The sequence below is a fragment of the Apteryx rowi genome, unplaced genomic scaffold, assembly GCF_003343035.1.
Source record: "Apteryx rowi isolate R43461 unplaced genomic scaffold, aptRow1 scaffold_216, whole genome shotgun sequence".
In the NCBI taxonomy this organism is placed as follows: domain Eukaryota; kingdom Metazoa; phylum Chordata; class Aves; order Apterygiformes; family Apterygidae; genus Apteryx; species Apteryx rowi.
The window spans coordinates 868,124-885,264 of record NW_020448486.1 but is presented as its reverse complement, the minus strand read 5'-3'; the positions used below and the strand labels follow the sequence as shown (position 1 = coordinate 885,264).

At 35.5% G+C, this 17,141-nt stretch overlaps 1 protein-coding gene across 5 annotated transcripts in view; it reads left to right on the top strand.

The window, feature by feature from the left end:
• PRKDC (protein kinase, DNA-activated, catalytic subunit) overlaps positions 1-17,141 on the top strand; it is an 88,313-nt gene that overhangs the window by 966 nt on the left and 70,206 nt on the right. For all 5 annotated transcript variants that reach the window (XM_026064400.1, XM_026064401.1, XM_026064399.1 and 2 more), the window contains exons 2-22: positions 72-148; positions 254-346; positions 1,161-1,235; positions 2,102-2,210; positions 3,471-3,583; positions 4,269-4,368; positions 4,905-4,960; positions 5,051-5,081; positions 6,067-6,224; positions 6,447-6,593; positions 8,677-8,841; positions 9,889-10,057; positions 11,080-11,129; positions 11,730-11,867; positions 12,174-12,323; positions 12,791-12,906; positions 13,612-13,771; positions 14,759-14,845; positions 15,234-15,353; positions 15,740-15,899; positions 16,352-16,455. In XM_026064400.1, the coding sequence (XP_025920185.1) occupies positions 72-148; positions 254-346; positions 1,161-1,235; positions 2,102-2,210; positions 3,471-3,583; positions 4,269-4,368; positions 4,905-4,960; positions 5,051-5,081; positions 6,067-6,224; positions 6,447-6,593; positions 8,677-8,841; positions 9,889-10,057; positions 11,080-11,129; positions 11,730-11,867; positions 12,174-12,323; positions 12,791-12,906; positions 13,612-13,771; positions 14,759-14,845; positions 15,234-15,353; positions 15,740-15,899; positions 16,352-16,455 (2,378 nt within the window). The remainder of the gene's footprint in view (positions 1-71; positions 149-253; positions 347-1,160; positions 1,236-2,101; positions 2,211-3,470; positions 3,584-4,268; positions 4,369-4,904; positions 4,961-5,050; positions 5,082-6,066; positions 6,225-6,446; positions 6,594-8,676; positions 8,842-9,888; positions 10,058-11,079; positions 11,130-11,729; positions 11,868-12,173; positions 12,324-12,790; positions 12,907-13,611; positions 13,772-14,758; positions 14,846-15,233; positions 15,354-15,739; positions 15,900-16,351; positions 16,456-17,141) is intronic.

Sequence of the window (17,141 nt, the reverse complement as noted above, 5' to 3'; positions counted from 1 at the left end):
AGCAGTGTTCAGTGTTAGGTGCTCAGAAAGGAAGGATGTCAAGGCTGACTGACTGTTTGCTTTACCTGCAGCACTGCATATATCCTTGGTGTTTTCTCAAGAGTATGGATTGCTTGTGTTTATCCACAAATCACTCAGCGTTGAGGAAGTAAGTTGATAATTTTTAAAGAAACGTTGATAGTTCTGTATGAAGAGCATGTTATGTTGTACACATTAAAACTAACTAAAAAAAATTATTTTTTTTACTTTCCAGTTTCGCGATTGCAGAGAAGAAGCGCTGAAGTTTCTTTGTCTCTTTCTGGAAAAGATTGGGGAGAAAGTTCATCCTTATGCCTGCRATGTTAAGGTGGGTAAAGCAAAATTATTACTTAAGCATTTTCTTCAAATGCAATTTTGCTGAGTCTCAAACTGTAATGTAACAGGTTCATATCTATCCTTCACCCCCTCTTTGTTGTATACATTTGTAATTTCTTGTCAATGCTGAAATGAACAACTTGATTGATATAATGAATACAGCAGAGAAGTGAGGAATTGTTTCTTCAACTGTATAGTTAATTTTTGGTATTTCTCTTTAACAGGAGATAATAGTTACCAGTTGTTTTAATAATTCATACAGATTAAATTCATAGTTTAAGTGTAATATTTTACCTCCTCTGCTTCTTTTGGTGATGTTTAATTTTAAATATTGATTTTAAAATTTTTTTCCTGCAAAGTTGTTACTCTTGCATTCTGTACAGAGATCAGTAGAAATTGCAATACTTATAAAAATGAGGTTTCTTGAGTCTAGATTGCTGAATAATATGACTTTGCCTGGAAATGCTTGGCCATACCACTGTACTTTCTGTGCACTGTACTTGTTACCAAGCTAATAGCTACTTGTTTTAAGGAACAATAATCTAGAGGCAGAAAATTTACTATGTGGATCCTCTGTTCTAGAAACTACACTTCCTTTGTCTGAGCCTTGGTTTCTTGTCAGACACTGCTGCAATGTTGTCTGTGATACCACTTTCAGGACTGAATATTTTTATTGTTTTAGTCTTTTTAAATGTCTTAAACTTGTTAGGAACAGGTACTTTAAAGAAGAGGGTAAATACATTGTTATCTTTTAATTTCCTTCTGTATTTGCGATTATTATGATCTCTTTCTTATTTTCTATCTAGCAAACTTGTATTAGTGTTTATACAAAAGAGAGGGCAGCAAAATGTAAAATCCCAGCTGTGGAACTTCTGATTAAGGTAAAATGCATTTTATAATTCTCTCTTGTTTCTAAAAAATAAAAAAAAAGGCAGAAATCTATTATATTACTATGTGCTATATCATACAAAAAATCCAAAGTAACAAGGGAATATTAATGGCCTAATATTTTAAATGTTAATAAAAGATTTGTCTTAACAACAGATTGTCTTTGATGTTCCTCCAGCAGGTTACTTAGCTATGAATATGTCATCCCTAAATCTGGTATAGTAAGACACAATTGATCGTTTTGGGGTCAGTCACCAATCTTCTCTTTCTCAGTTTATTATGGTTCTTTATTAGGAAATTTTCCCCTCAATTGTATTTTTACTCAAAAATATTATGTAATTACTTATAACGTATTAGAGGCAGTATGTGAAAGGTGTGGAGAAGGTTTGGGGTTTTTTTTAGAAATTTTATTATTGTGTGAGGCTAATTTCATAATATACTTTCTTAGGATGCGTTAGACTCTTGTTTTGCAAATGCTTTGCACCTGCTTAGTTTTGTTTATGTGAAACAAAACTTCCTTCTGAGTTATTCTGAGTCAGTTCTGTGATTTGGATTGGCTTTACAGCTGCAGGGAGAGAAATACAATATGAGAAAGGCTACTGCAGCCATTACTAAGCCTGTTTTCTCATCTATTTGAGTTTTTATATATAAAAATAAATATACGGGAAGGTAGCTTGTTGTTAGTGCAGATTTCATGTCAATACTCTTTCTTGGACCAGCCATCACCAAACATATTTCACTGAATAGCATATTTAAGCTGAAGTTATGTACATGAACTGCATTTTTATTTAGACTGAACAGGATTGTGATGCTGATATTAACAAGTTTCCTGAATTGTCATTGTTTTTTATTTATTTAGTTGCTCCAAAATTTACGACGTTCCTGTCTGATGGAAGAAATGAAAGTTGGAGAGATCTTTAATAAATTCTATGGGGAGCTTGCTACAAGAAGTAAAATTTCTGATACAGGTAGGTTTTAGTTTTTCTATCAATGTCCTTTGTTGTATTTACTCTTCATTTTTGTTGTATTATCTCTCACAGAAATGTGTAATTGTTGCTGCTGTGACAAGTGTGTTCAGAAATGGTAGCTGTCATATTTTAGAATTAGTAAAATTTGTTGAGGTCTTCTGATAATGATATGTAGTGTTGTTTTTTTTTTTCATAGCAGACCTGTAAGTGTTTATGTGGGAGAAAATATATAGTTGAATTTAGTGGTTGGTATGGTTAGTATGGTTGGTCCATATGAAATTTTACCATTGGTCTGATTTCAGATTCTTCACATAAAAGTGTGTTTATATCTCTGTTCTGTTATTATTAGTCCCTGAATGCCTAAATCCTGACAGTAATTCTAGCCCTCTTGGTATTAACTAACCTAACTTTGTTAGGTTCTTAGACTTCTGAATTCAGTGCTAATGTGGTGTAGCTGAACTTTCAAGGTTACTCCTATACCCGTTATATAACTATATAGACATATACTCCTATAGCTCGGAGCCTTAAAAGTAGTCCTAGTCCCTAGGGTGGGTGCCCCTGTCAAAAGCAGAGTAAATTCTAGGCAAGTAATTCCTGTCAAAGCTCAGGTAATCCCTAGCTCAATTGCTAAAATTCTTAGTAGTCTTATTCCAACTCTAGTCAGTTTTTTCTTCAGAGCTGCTGTTTCAGTGTGATAGTTTCTGCACTGGTCAACCCTGATCTGAGCTCATCAGTTCCTGGCTGTTCTAGTTATATTATTTATAATATTAGGCATATTCATAGGAGCTCTATTGTGATGGTCTTGCCTAATTCCAGTTATATCATAGCTTGACAGATCTAGCCCTTACAAAACTTGATGTGCCTACCTGTTTGTCTGAACTGAAGGCTAGCAACTTCTGCTAGCTGTTGGCTTTAACTTTGATGGTACTTACAAGACCCAGCATAACCCCAAGGCCAGCAGCAAACTTGGATTAGTGGTAAATGTTTCTCTGGTGATACAGCTTTTATTAATATATTTTCTAAACCCCATTTAAAAAGAGTAAATGTATTTCATTTATTGATGCGAGATGAGGTGCCTCTCACATCATAGTATGTAGTTATAAGTACATCATAAAGAGCTGTCTTTCTTACATGATAGTCACCAATTAAAATCCTCAGGGATGATTTTCTCATGGTTGCAAGTTGTATAGGAATTGCAATGGAAATGTCAAAGTAATGATTTTAGTAATTAATGTTTAATAATATCAAATTGTTTTCCAGTTTTGGAGAAGATATATGAGCTTTTGGGAGTTTTGGGAGAGGTCCAGCCTAGTGACATGATTAACAACTCTGAAAAGCTATTCCGAGCTTATTTGGGAGAACTTAAGACACAGGTACGATTGGAGTTTCTTTTCCAACTCCTACGTTGCTTTGGTTTTTTTCCCTCGATGTGTGTAGTGCTGTATGTTAGAAGACTATTGCAACTAGTGCAATTTATAGAGGTTTAACTGGACAATCATAAAAGTTTCCTTAATGACTGTTAAGGTTTGTGTTCTCTGATTCTAGTAGAGAAGTTGTCAAAGTAAAAATTTAAGGCCATCAATGACAGCAAATTAACGTGAGAAAAGATAAATAACACACGATGTTTACTGCAGCCCAAGCAAAGTTATATTGCCTTTCACTGGTAATTTCTGATTTGGGCTCTACTAGCTGCAAAACGCTTTTGCACTTCAACACAGCTCTGCCTAACTTTACTTTCCTATATTCTGTGTTTTTTAAGAGGTTAGTGTGTGCTGTCTAAGTTTTGCTATGATTAGTTGTGAGGGAGCATGTTTTATGCTGGTCAACAGAATTCTCATACTTTTGTAGTTAGAAACTTTCCCAAATTATACGAAGTCTCTGAGCAGTACATGTTTCTGTAGACTTAAGTTCATAGAAGTGGGTGGTACTGAGGGTGTTGGCATAACTGTATTAATTTGGAATATGATTATCTTATCTACACTTGTAGGAACTGGGAAGCCTTGGYGTACATCTGTGTTAGCTTGAGGATAATATTTTTTTCAATTCTTGCTTTTTTAGATGACATCAGCTACAAGGGGACCAAAACTACCTATCGTAGCAGGCTGTCTGAAGGGACTGGCTGCGCTCATGTACAACTTTACCAAATCTGAGAATGAAGGTGTGTTATTTTTGTGTGAAATGCAGTTATACAATTTGGTATATTTTAATGGTTATACAGCCCACAAGCAGCAACATTTCTAGTTGTGTACTCTGAATGAAAATTTCCCCACTGCTATAAGGTTTATTTTTGCAAGGCCTATCCAGCTACATGAACCCCTGTAATCTGCCTTTGTGGAAGATGGCTTGATCAGTGGGTTTCTGTATGTAAAGGTTTGAAGTGCTATTTTTTAACCAGAGAGTGGGCCGCTGTGAGAGCCACACTGAAGCTGGAATGCTTTTATACAAAGATATGTTTTCCTTAGCAGAGACATATCTGTTAAAACATGGGTATTCAGAAAAGTCAGTGAATGTAGATGTAGTTTTGTTTGAAATTTAAAAGCATTTCTGGAAAAAGTGTCTTTGCCATTTTAAATGGAATGTTTAAGGCTTCCAGATGTTGTTTGTTCATACCAGGCTTTGGATAAAAATATCTTTTTCTTCACTCTACCTCTTATGTGTCAATAATGAAATACTCTTTATTGGCTTATTCCACAGATCCTCAGACTTCAAAGGAGATTTTTGATTTTGCAATGAAAGCAATCAGGCCACAGGTATATCTTCCACATGTTAATTGATCTGCATAAATTAATTATCGCTGCTGAAGAATACATCACATATGACAAACAATTTTGATATTACAGGTTGATCAGAAGCGATACGCAGTACAACTAGGTAAGCTTGTCTATTCTTTCAGTTCATGCTGCTGTGGATGCCATTCATACGATGGTGTCTTCTGCCTGGAGATGTTCTCTACTGGCACTTTTCGGATGGACCTAGTATTCAGTCTTCTAAGCTGATGGGGAGCAAAGCTGGTGTATTTTAAGTTGGAATCTAAAGAGTTAAACACATATTTGGTTAAACTAAGCAAGGTCTAATTGGCTGATGTAGTAAGAAGTATTGTACTTGATGCCATTTGCCCCTCTCTGTGGTGAGTACAAAGCCCTGGTATGAGAAAGGGATCGTGAAAGGAATAGAAAGAAAAAGAATGTAGCAAATTAGGAGAAAACAGAAGACAGTGGCATGGGTTAAAGAAAAATAGAGAAGGGGAATTTCATTGGGAAAAGGAGAGGGAAACTGGGCACAAACCAAGTCCATGACAAGAATGAGAGACTGGCCTGTGAGATGTGAAATGTAAGAACTTTTTAGTTTGGGCACTAGGTCCATAGCAACTGTGAAGTGTAAAATCCTCTTTAAAGATAGTCCGACTAAATAAAAATTCTAATTTCTGAAGGATCTTGAAATTTCATCTGTGCTTAAATCCAAGACTGTTATTACCTGTATTCCCAACTCTTTGCTTGTCTGCATTGCAGTTTGGAGGAGGAAGGAACTTGGACATGTGTCCTGACCACAAAAAACAAATCCTTGTAAATAGTGCAATTGGGTGTTATTTGTAACCACTGGACTCCCTCTCTTTTTTCACTGATAGTATAAATAACTTCATAAAACAGTCGTACTTTCCATAATTGCGTACATGAGGAAAGAGGGTCTTGGAGGGTTGCTTTTATGCCTAAGTTTTTAATGTTTGGATAATGATACTATAACGGTTAGAAGAATATATTTTATAACTTCCAGTCAGCCTAATATTGACTTTATAGCCTGGTCAGTTGAAAGTGGAACATAAATCTGGGTTTTAATGAGAATTATTTTTAAATTGCAGCTGGTTTACAGTTGTTCAGCAGGCATGCTGCTCAGTTTGGTACCTTTCTCCTGGACAGCTATGTCTCACTGTTTGAAACAATCTGTAAATGGTGTGGCCATACAAATCAAGAGCTGAAGAGAGCAAGTCATTCTGCCTTAGATTCATTTCTTAAGCAGGTAATATGACTCCACTGGGACCTCTGAGATTAAGGCAAAGTTAAATTTCTCAAAATAGCGGGGATATTTAGTGCTTGGAATTTCAGTGAATCTGTTTAATAAGTAATTTTTCTGCTTCAGAGGCCTTGTATTATGAGCTAGGTATTTTTTAAGACTAATGTGGGATGAGGGAGTTATTTGCATGTTTCTGGAATTCCTGAAATGTTTGTATCTGCTCTACAGATTTCTTTAATGGTAGCTAAGGATGCAGAGCTGCACAAGAGCAAATTGCAGTTCTTCATGGAGCAGTTCTATGGAATCATCAGAAGAATGGATTCAAGCAACAAAGAGTTGTCCATTGCCATTCGCGGATATGGACTTTTTGCAGCAGTATGTACAGGAAACTTATTCTGATAAAGCAGCATACTGAATGGATTTAAAGTTAGGATTCATACAATTCATTTTACAAATTTACACAGCTTGCTATGTAGGGAGTGCTTCTGTTTCTAGATTAGGTATTGAAATTAATCAGCTGCATTGTAGAACTTGTTGTCATTCAAAGTTATTGAAATGCCTCCTGAGTTTAGTGGGAGCACTCTAGTTTAGAAGTGCAAAAACTGGGGGCACCGTATACAGCTGTCACAAAGCTTCAGGATGCACTTAATCACTGAAGTACAGACTATATCGCACTAGGTCTGTCTGCRTTCCAGATGCCAATCCAGTGGGAACGCAGGTGGCAATCCAGGCCAGCTCTGCTCAGGAAGCAGTTCAGATATGTTTCCTATAGAGTAGGAATCTCAATCAGAACGGAAAAAATGAGCTGCTAGCTATAGGACATTAGGAGGTAATCTGCCAAATGCCTGCAAATTAAAAAACAAAACTGTACTCACATTCTTATGTGGAGGGCAGAGGTGCTTGTCAGGAAGCATAATTAAGAACCAGCTTCCAATTTTTGTCAGCAGTCAATTAAAATGGGAGAATAAAAGTAAAGTGTTCCAAAGAAAGCAATATTTAGGCTGCAGTATTTACATACCTGCAGCCTATGTACCTGGTGATGTTCCCCCAACTTTTATATAATGAAATGCTAGACATTTCTTTTTTTTTTTTCCTTCAAAAATCAGGTTCTTATTTATTTAGAGAGCCTTAGGAAACACCGTGATAGAAGAGCTATTTATTAGCGGAATCCTTTCCATTTTGCTGCCATTTGAGCAAAGTTCATTTCTTCTGTAGAATTTTCAACATGTATTGTTGAAACCTACTCTTCCTCTTCCATGATATGGGCTGGAAAGGAATAGAGTTAAAGGTATTGGTTAGAGAAAAAAATGAACTATTTCAAATTACTAATTGAAAGAACTTCATTAAAAATATCAATTATGGAATACATTAATTAAAATTATGTACTATAAATACAACGATAATCTAATTCTGTAAACTTTAAAAAGAAAAAAGGATTTTAATGCTGAAATTCATGTAAATTTTTAATGTATTAAGGAACACTAATAGTTGTTAGCCTATTTAGACTAAATGTTGGCCAAGGTTCAGATGCAAGATTGTAAGGAAGTGAGTCTTGCTGCCACTGCAATTAGTAACCTTAGACTAGACACAAGTTCAGTGATTGATTCTGTTTCAAGACAGAATCCTTCTTTCACTGTTTAATTGCTAAAATAAATTAATAAGTAATACCTAGTTTTACAAGTGATAAGTGGATATTCTTAATTTTGCCATCCTGTTTTTAGGCAAACTAGATTCAGCCCTTAGCCTAACTCTTATATTCTGTGGTTATACAAATCAGTCCATTATTCTGTGGTCACTCCTAYTGTGGTTTTTGCCCGTGACCTTTTCCTTACTTCTTTTTCCCAAGAGCTCTTTTTGACCTAACCAACGCTAACTACTGCGACTTACAAATCATTCCACAGAATTCTGTAAGCATTACTACAGGCCCTCTAGGATTGTTTGTGACATCTTCTGCTTGTTCTTTAGATTAGGAGTAATCTTTTATCCTGCATTTATACAGAACCTAGCGTAATAAAAGTCTTGGTTCAGAATTTGCGCTCCTAGGTACTGCTAAATGTTAATAGTAGTAGCCTGTGAATGATAATTGAATGCCATTAAAGCAAGCCACTTATTTCTTTAGGCAGTTAAATCAAAGTATAAGAGAATAATAGCATCTGTAATTCCCTATTTAAGATATTTACAGACAAATTCCATACTTCTCAGGCAGGATTTGAAATACCTTGTGATGTAGTGAGCAGAATACTTAAAGTATTAGTCAAGTCATCGAGTGCCTTTGCAATCTAGACCTTACTTCTAAAACATGCAAAATTTATTCAGGTATATTGAGTTCCTGGAAAATGTAGAAAAGATTATTTTTATTGTAGTTCAATGATGACTTGGTTAGGTCTTTAGTGTTACAGCATGTGTTTGCTTGCTTGTATAAAGTTCCTAAATCAGTATCTTATTTTCTCTTTATAAGCCCTGTAAAGCTATACATTCTAAGGATGTTGACTACATGTATGTTGAGCTCCTTCAGCGTTGTAAGCAAATGTACCTCACAGAGGCAGAGACAGTAGATGACCATATATATCAGCTACCAAGTTTCCTCCAGTCCATTGCAAGTGTGATATTCCATATAGATACAGTAAGTGGAGCATTTAAAGTACCAGTCAAATCTTTTTATGCGTCTAGGGTTGTATAAGAATGTAGTAGCTGTGCACTTATATATGGTAGAAGACACTTTTTTTGTCTATAGTGTAATGACTTTTAGCTCCTAGAGGGTGGGAGAGTGTCAAAAGAATATTTTAGTAGATTTCATTTGAATAAAGAAAATGCACAAAATGTGCTAAGTAAAATGCTACGGAGCATTGTAATAAAAATCACAGTAACCAAATGCAAACAGGGTTTTTATTTATTTTAGGAAAACCTATTGCTTGGACATAGCCCTACTCTTCTTTTTATGTGATGTATGTTCAAGGGATCTATTATTTCACTATACTTTTGTAGTTCTTTTTAAAAGGCTACTACATCTATTTTTTTATTATTTTTTTTCCCTTGTGCTTCCCTTTACTAGAGCTTTGTATGTAATCAGTTGCATCTCTACCTTTGTGTGCACAAGTCTTTCTTGTTATGTGAAAAGCTCACAGAAACAATGGAAGCGAGGGTAGTCAAAACACTGTACCACCCTGTTGCTGCTTTTTCTTTCAGGGCTAATACTTAGCCTGTCTTCTGAGGCCAATACTTTTTTCCTCTGATTTTCCTCTGATGCTGTATTATGTGTGTTCTAATGAGGGCTTTCTGGATCCTGGGTGGAGCTGGGAAGCAAGCTTGGGGTGGAGAAGAGACTTTCACTTGCATTCTGTGTTCAGGCCTTTAAGGATGAATAGATTAGATGGCTGTGTTATTATTGTTGATTAAATTGGCACTTCTCTGATAAACTTGTGACTGGTTTTGCTGATGCTCTAATCTACTCAGGAACTTCCTTTCATAACGTGGTCCAGGAAACATTCTGTTTTTCTTGATGTCTAAGATGTATTCACTTGCTGTGTCTTCTGTCATTCTCAGAGTAGATTATAATGTAAACTCTTCTTACAAAGGTTCTGGAGGAAAACATTTTGTATAATTTTGCTTGTTAATAGAGATAAACCATTGTCTTCATGTGATAGGTTTTTTTTGCTTTGATTTCTTCTAGATTCCTGAAGTATACACTCCAGTTCTTGAACATCTAGTTGTGGTACAGATTGATAGCTTTCCACAATACAGTGAAAAAATGCAGTCAGTCTGTTGCAGATCTATAATAAAGGTATTCCTAGCCCTGACAGGAAAAGGACCAATTCTCTGGAGTTTTATTAGCACTGTAGGTGAGTCTGTTGACCTTTTTTATTTTTCTGAGCTTTTAACGTTTTCTAAGAGAGACTTGTGGAACAGCCATTTGGGGACAAAAATGAAGCCTTTTCCATCCTTCAGGAATGGAGGTTTAGGGTTCTCATTGTGTTATTTTTCAACATCCACTGCTAAATCACTTAGGGAATACATTTAACAACTGCTTTGGATGACAGAGGGGATATAGTCAAGGGCAGGAGAATATATTTTTGTGGTAATCTGATTTCATTTAAAGGCAAGATTCCTGCTCAAAGGATTGTGGGGAGAAAGGTCTTTTGCAGGAAAATGTACAAAAATCTGTTCCCTGCTCTTTCCTTACTCCTACAGAAAGCCATAGTAACTTGGGGTAGTGTCTTCTTTACCAGAAATACAATGTTTTTATTTTCTGGAACTTAAACATGGTAAAAGTGAAGATTCCAAATATGCACAGTTACTCAGATTTAGTCCTGCAAATATAATAATGAATGTGGCAGTATTGACAGCTGATAATTCCAGGAGCCTCCAGAGTACTGACATTTCATTATAACAATATTCCAAAATGATTGAATTTCTCTCAGTTATTTACAGTGGCTTTTCTCTACTGCTGTGGTATTTTCGTTGTCTCCCTTGTTCATGATTTGGGATGTGATGTGCTCCCAAAGTACTATGCTGGAATAAATCCATGTCTGTGAGAGTCACAGGCAGTTCTTGTCTTTTCTAATATAGGCATTAGGACAATGCATTGACCACCACTGCATTCAGACTCAGAAAAAGGTTGAAGCAGTATTGACAAAATGTATTAAGAGGCAAGTTCAGAAGAGTTGCCCTGTGAAACATCCTAGAGCATTGGCTCTGCTTTTGGTTATGTTTGTCATTTAAGAAAGATTTCTATTCTTTTACCTCTCCCTCATCCTGTCAGAATATAGGAAATAGAAGATTGGTTTAATTGATTACTAATGTATAAGTTGTATGAATGCTGTGTCTTTTTAAGTCTGTTGAGGTGATTTTTTTTTTCTTTCAGTGCATCAGGGATTAATCAGAATCTTTTCCAAGCCAATCACATTTTCAAAGGTAAAATAACTGTTTAAATATACTTGTTTCTTCTAGAATCCTGATGTATTCACTCCAGTTCTTGACCATTTGGTCAAGTAAACAGGGGAAGGCCCAAAGAAGCAAAAATAGTACTGTCCTTTTAGAATCATGGCCCAGTTATTATTACTCTCTTGTCCCTACTTTTGTCAGAATAATGAGGATGTTCCCCTTGTAATGAAAGTAAAAGGAAATATACCTTTGTTCTCTGGAGTTCTTCCTTGCTCAGGTTGTCTGTAACAAAGTAGGTTGTATCTGTGGTTATCCAACTTTCTTCCATGTTAACAAATTTTGCAAACTTTAAAAGGAGGGGAAAAGTTTTATTGAATGTTTGCGTTGAGGGGATTTAAAAGGTTTTTAATCCTGTCCAGCAGACTAGTTGTAGACTCTCTACAATAACTGACTGCTGGGAGGAGGAGAACTTTAGAGACTTCTGAAAGGAGCTGTTTGTTTTCTTTTCTTTTCAGCTTGAAATTAGAAAGCTGAGCATTTCAGGTTTCTACCAGTAATTTTACAACATGTTTTGGCTTGAAACAGCTAGTTACGTATACAGCATTTCTGAAAAATATTGTGTCCTTTTAGGAATATTTTGGAAAAAAAACTTCTGGATCAGAAGAGTCCCTAGCAGCTGGAGAGGTTGAAACAGGGAAATGGAAAGCACCAACATATAAGGACTATCTGTATCTCTTTAGAAGTCTACTGACCTGTGACACAATGAAGGTAAAAGCATAATTAACATGGAAATAGAAGACGAAAGGCACTGTGATCCTGACTGAGTCTTATCACTGTTTTTCTAATCCTAGATTTTTTCCAAATGGGCAGCCTGTCATGCTGTAGAACTGTCTAATGGTTTTAGTTGGATATTATGGCAATTGAATTAAACAAACAAAGATGAATTTAGGCTTCCATAGCTGAGAAACCTCTAAAGCCTGATTCTCCAAATCATTCAAAACTTAGTTTGTGAATTCAAGAACCAATTCTAATTCTTCACTGTTTTGAAACATGAACTTTTTCCCTCCTGCAAAGGAATCTCTTTTGGAAGATGAAAACTTTCTTGCTGCAAATTCAGCACTGAAGTCCCTCAGTCGTTTGTTATATGATGAACTTATAAAATCTGTTTTGAAGATTATTGAAAAGTTGGACCTGACTGTTCAGAAACTGAATATTAATGAACAGGTGAGACCTGATGACTTGTCCATTATGTTTTGCTTCAGTAGAGGAACCAAAATCCCATTCCTTGCTTTGTTTTTGTTATGATTGTATAGCTCCTCATAGTGTCCTCGAATTAAAAATCTGATCAGTGATAATGTTTTACTTCATATTTCTGGATGTTGCATTGCAGTTAGGAGGTGGAAACACAGAAGAAATTTATGGAATCTGTTATTTTAGACTCCCTTCTCTGTCATCTAGAGTGGTTTTAGTTTTGATGGTCACTTTTTTTCTTGTAAGCAAGCATCCCTTATTGTTTCTTGGACCTGTAAGTGTGTGAATTATTACAGTTATCTGTCTGTATCAGACTAGCTAGCAGCAGCCATAAAAAGAAGAAGAGGCAGTTGCTAATCATATTTTTTGTTTGGATAAAGGTATAAATGCTTCCTGTGTTGTCACAGATCCAGTGTTCTGGCTTCAATATTTATTTGCAGGATGAAAATGAAACTGACGGTGCTTTGGTTGTGCCTACTTCTGACCCTGCTTCAAACCTTCAGCCAACAAAGCCTACAGACTTTATTGCCTTTATTAATCTAGTGGAATTCTGCAGGTACTAATACATTATTTAGATAGTTTAGAAGTTATGAAGTGGTTGGAAGAAATTTAAAGTATTTTATTTAAGATGCCTGTTTCTGACGTATGACCACGTGCGTGGTATTTTAAATGCACATGGTCAATTAGCTGGAAGACAGTAAGTGTTTTTCAGACATCTGGATCATGGATAAGAACATATTAGCTCATCAGCTAAATTTTTTTTTTAAAGAGAGTACAGGAGACAAGTCATTCATGTGTATTATTTGATTGTAACCATCTTTTAGTAGCCGCCACAACTTCTAATATTATACTGGCCATATTTTCTAAGTACTTCAGAGACCAGAAATACAGTCTTCATAAAGTAGTATTTGGGCATTAAGTGAAAGGTACAGCATTATTTGTGAATGTCCAGGTGACTGTCCATAGCAATGTTGCAGTCTGTGGAAGTAATGCAGTGTGGTATGTGATTATGTGTGTTTGCATAAAGTTAGTAACAAGGTGTAATAAGGAAGAAATGGCTTTGCACTGTAAAGCAATATAAAAATCTTCCTACACTTATCTCAGAAGTCATATAATTATCCTCTCCCTGTCTTTGGAAATACTCTGTTATAGCAGTGCTTGTCCTTTGTGTACTGACTTGAAATTTGAAAAAAATGATACAAATGTTTTAGTTTCTTTTTTTTTTTTTTTGCTGAATGTTTTCTGTACATGTGTTCTATAGAGAGATACTTCCAGAGAAGCATGTTGAATACTTTAACCCTTGGGTGTATTCCTTTGGTTATGAGCTTATTGTACATTCAACGAGACTACCTCTTATTAGTGGATTCTACAAGCTGCTTTCTGTTGCAATGAAGATTGCAAAGAAAATAAAATACTTCGAGGTGAGATCTCTTTTCTCAGTGAAGGGTTAATGTGCTAAAGATGGTGCACATCTTTTATATAAGCCTTTTGCACACGTATGCACAACAGAAAATAGTTACTGAAACTGCTACCTAGTTTGTTTCAAATGTTAATGGCATTCTATGCCTCTGTAGTTAAAAACACATGGAACATCAAAATTAGAGTGGAAGCTCAGTTTCTGAAGAGATACCATCCATGTGTGATGCTCTTTCCCAGATCCTGTGCTGGAGATGTGTTTGCAGTGCAGACTGTACAAAAGATCTAGCTTGCATATCAGAAACAGCTTAGCCAGCACAACAAAGACATCTGTGTGGTTTAGTTACTCAACTTTTTAGGTATACTTGTACTATCCCACTCATTGATTTCCCCAGGAAATATGGTGCTCAACTGATAGATGAACCATTTGTGGTATGGAAGCTATTGTAAAGTGAAAATGCTTCATCACGCAGTGTGTAGCCCAGCGCAGAGCTGGGAACTGCTCTTGCCACTGCTGATGGTGGTACTAAGTGAACCAGATTTGGGAACTCATTGGCATGGATGCTTACATAGATTTTCCTTAGGAGATGATACTGTTTGTGAATTGCTGTTTTCTCATTCCATCTACATTCTGGCCATGTGTCCATCCTATATTAGGGATTTGTATTTTTTTTTTGTGGCTTGTTGGATTAAGGGGCAAGGAGGAAATTTAACCATTTTAAAGTACTTTTTCATTCCCATGTATCTCGGTTACTTTGTGTAGTATTAAATGTCTGTATGCCAAAAAGTTGACTCTCAATATATATGATACTAGTGCTAGTAACTAATCTTTGAGAGAACAAATGTACATTTTAAGCTTTCAGTTCATGCAGATTTTATATTGGGACAATAATGTATATATTCTGAGTTAAATTTGTGCTTCATATTTGTATACTGTGTATTATTCAGGATAGTTTTTCTAGTAGTACTGACTTGCGGTTTCTGCTTGGTAGGGTGTCAGTCCAAAGAGTCTCAGGAAATGTCCTGAAGACCCAGAAAAAAGTTCTTGCTTTGCCCTATTTGTTAAGTTTGGAAAAGAGGTAAGTAATTTTATGGCTAAGTTTCTTAGTTTGAATATAAGCATAAATGACTTAATCAAAATTACATAATTATATCTTCTTAGAATCCTTATGCATATGATAGCAGTATTCTAACTGTTTGAATTATACAACATAGTAGGATTTTGAGGACTATTTTTGTTTGTTTTTTACTTAATGTCAATAGAAGCATATTGGTCACTTATGGATGTAAAATTGAGCAATAACTTGTGCATTATATACTTCCTGATAACTGTCTCTAGGTGAATGAGATTCCATTATTGTTTTTGAATTGTGTATTTTACATGCATATTGATATGCAAGTAAAATAGCTAATATCAAGGACTTGTAAGGTTTATGATTGTTCTTGACCTATATATCTGAATTTTAGGTTACAGCAAAAATGAAACAGTATAAAGATGAGTTGTTGGCATCCTGTCTGAATTTTTTGCTCTCTTTACCACCTGACATCATCATGCTTGATATCAAAGCATATATTCCTGCACTGCAGGTGGGTCAAAGTGATGTACAGCTAATGCTTTTTTCTTTCTTAAAACACGTTCAAAAATTCTGGAAGAAAGTTAGTATCCTGTCAAGCAAGTAAGATAAGCATTAAGCTTTGCATTGTCTTCAGTGAAGTCGAGTACAAATGAGTTGACTTTTTAGATAAGCTAGTAAATCGTCAGAGTTTGCAGCTGAACTTGACTGACTGTGTTAGTGCCAATGGGTGCAATGTAATAAGTATCTCCTGTGCAGATTTTGTGAATGAGATGTTAAGTAGACAAAAATGATGAAGAAGGAAGATGTATGCCAAATGCTTGCAAATATGTTTTTTTCCTTTTAAATCATAGTAGTCATTAAAAAAGGAAAACTGATAGTTTTACATTTGACATGTAGAATGCATTTAAGCTGGGCCTTAGCTGTACCCCAATGGCTGACCTGGGATTGGATGCTTTGGAAGACTGGTCAGCTCACATTCCCAAACATATAATGCAACCTTACTACAAAGATGTTCTACCTCTTCTTGATGGTTATTTGAAAATCTCTGCATCTACAGGTATGTACGGAAAATGAATTTTTAGTCTTGAGGGACAGAGAAAGAAAGTTTCCATAGCTGTGCCTAGGGACATGAATGTGACATACTTTTGTCTGTATTGTATATTCCTTGTGGTTGGAACTCTACAATTTCTTTACATCCAAAATTTTACCTTTTTCTTAAACTACAACAAATTTACTACTGCCGAACAGTCATGAATTACAGTTATTTTATATGTCACTTCTCAGTGATTTGTCCTTTGTATCCTTAAATCCATTTTATTTTTCATTAATAGAGATTTATTTTCCTTAATAAGGACTTAAAATGAGAGAAGAGTAATTGTTGCATCTTAAAATAAAAGTAGAAGGGCAAAAATAGTTTTTTGTTTTCTTTTTTTTTAAGGAACTTAGAGTAGGTGCATGAGGTGCAGGTACAATAAATTAATATTTATGTGCTGTTTTCTTTTTTATCAGTTGAACCCCAGAATAACTGGGAAGTAAGGAAACTTTCTCGAGCAGCCCAGAAGGGATTTAATAAAGTTGTAATACAGCATTTAAGAAAAGCAAAGACTTCGTTGGTAAGAGCACTGATTCAGAGTTAAATGTGAATTTATCACCTCCCTCTGCCTCCCTTTCTCTTTTTCATATATATGTTTTTCTGAGAGTTATTTCGACTATAGATCAGTACAGTGATCCAGTTCTACAGTGTGGCTCAAAAAGCTGTTACATCAGCACAGCTGGAAGGGTGTCATATTCTAGGGTGATAATGGGAATGAAGCAGGAGAAGGGAAAAGAGGACTGAAGAAATCTTTTAAGTTGGCATCAGTGCCACACTGATGTATTGTAAAAACAAAAATTTAACTCCCTACACTTAAAATCAGATCCTAGCTTTGCAGTGTGCTGTTTGCATATAGCATGTTCTGGAAATGTAAGGTGTTTTAATCTTTTGGATAGGTTCATAGTCTTAGAAGTCAAGCATTGCTGGTCATTTTTGCCAGTGGCTTCTCAATCTGCTCAGGCTAAGAATAATTTTTCTTTGTATATTCCAGTGTGCAAGCTAATTCGGAATAAATTTTTTTTAGGCATGTAACTAATAGTTAATCCTATCTGTATTATGTGTCTCTTTCCAGCCTAGTGGTCTTTAAACAAAATGAGTTAATTTTCCATCCTGCAAAGGCTCCTAGAAGCTTTTGAATATCAGTTGGCTACTTACATGTAGCTACAGGATCTAAACTTTAAATTCTTGGATTAAAACAAATAAAAA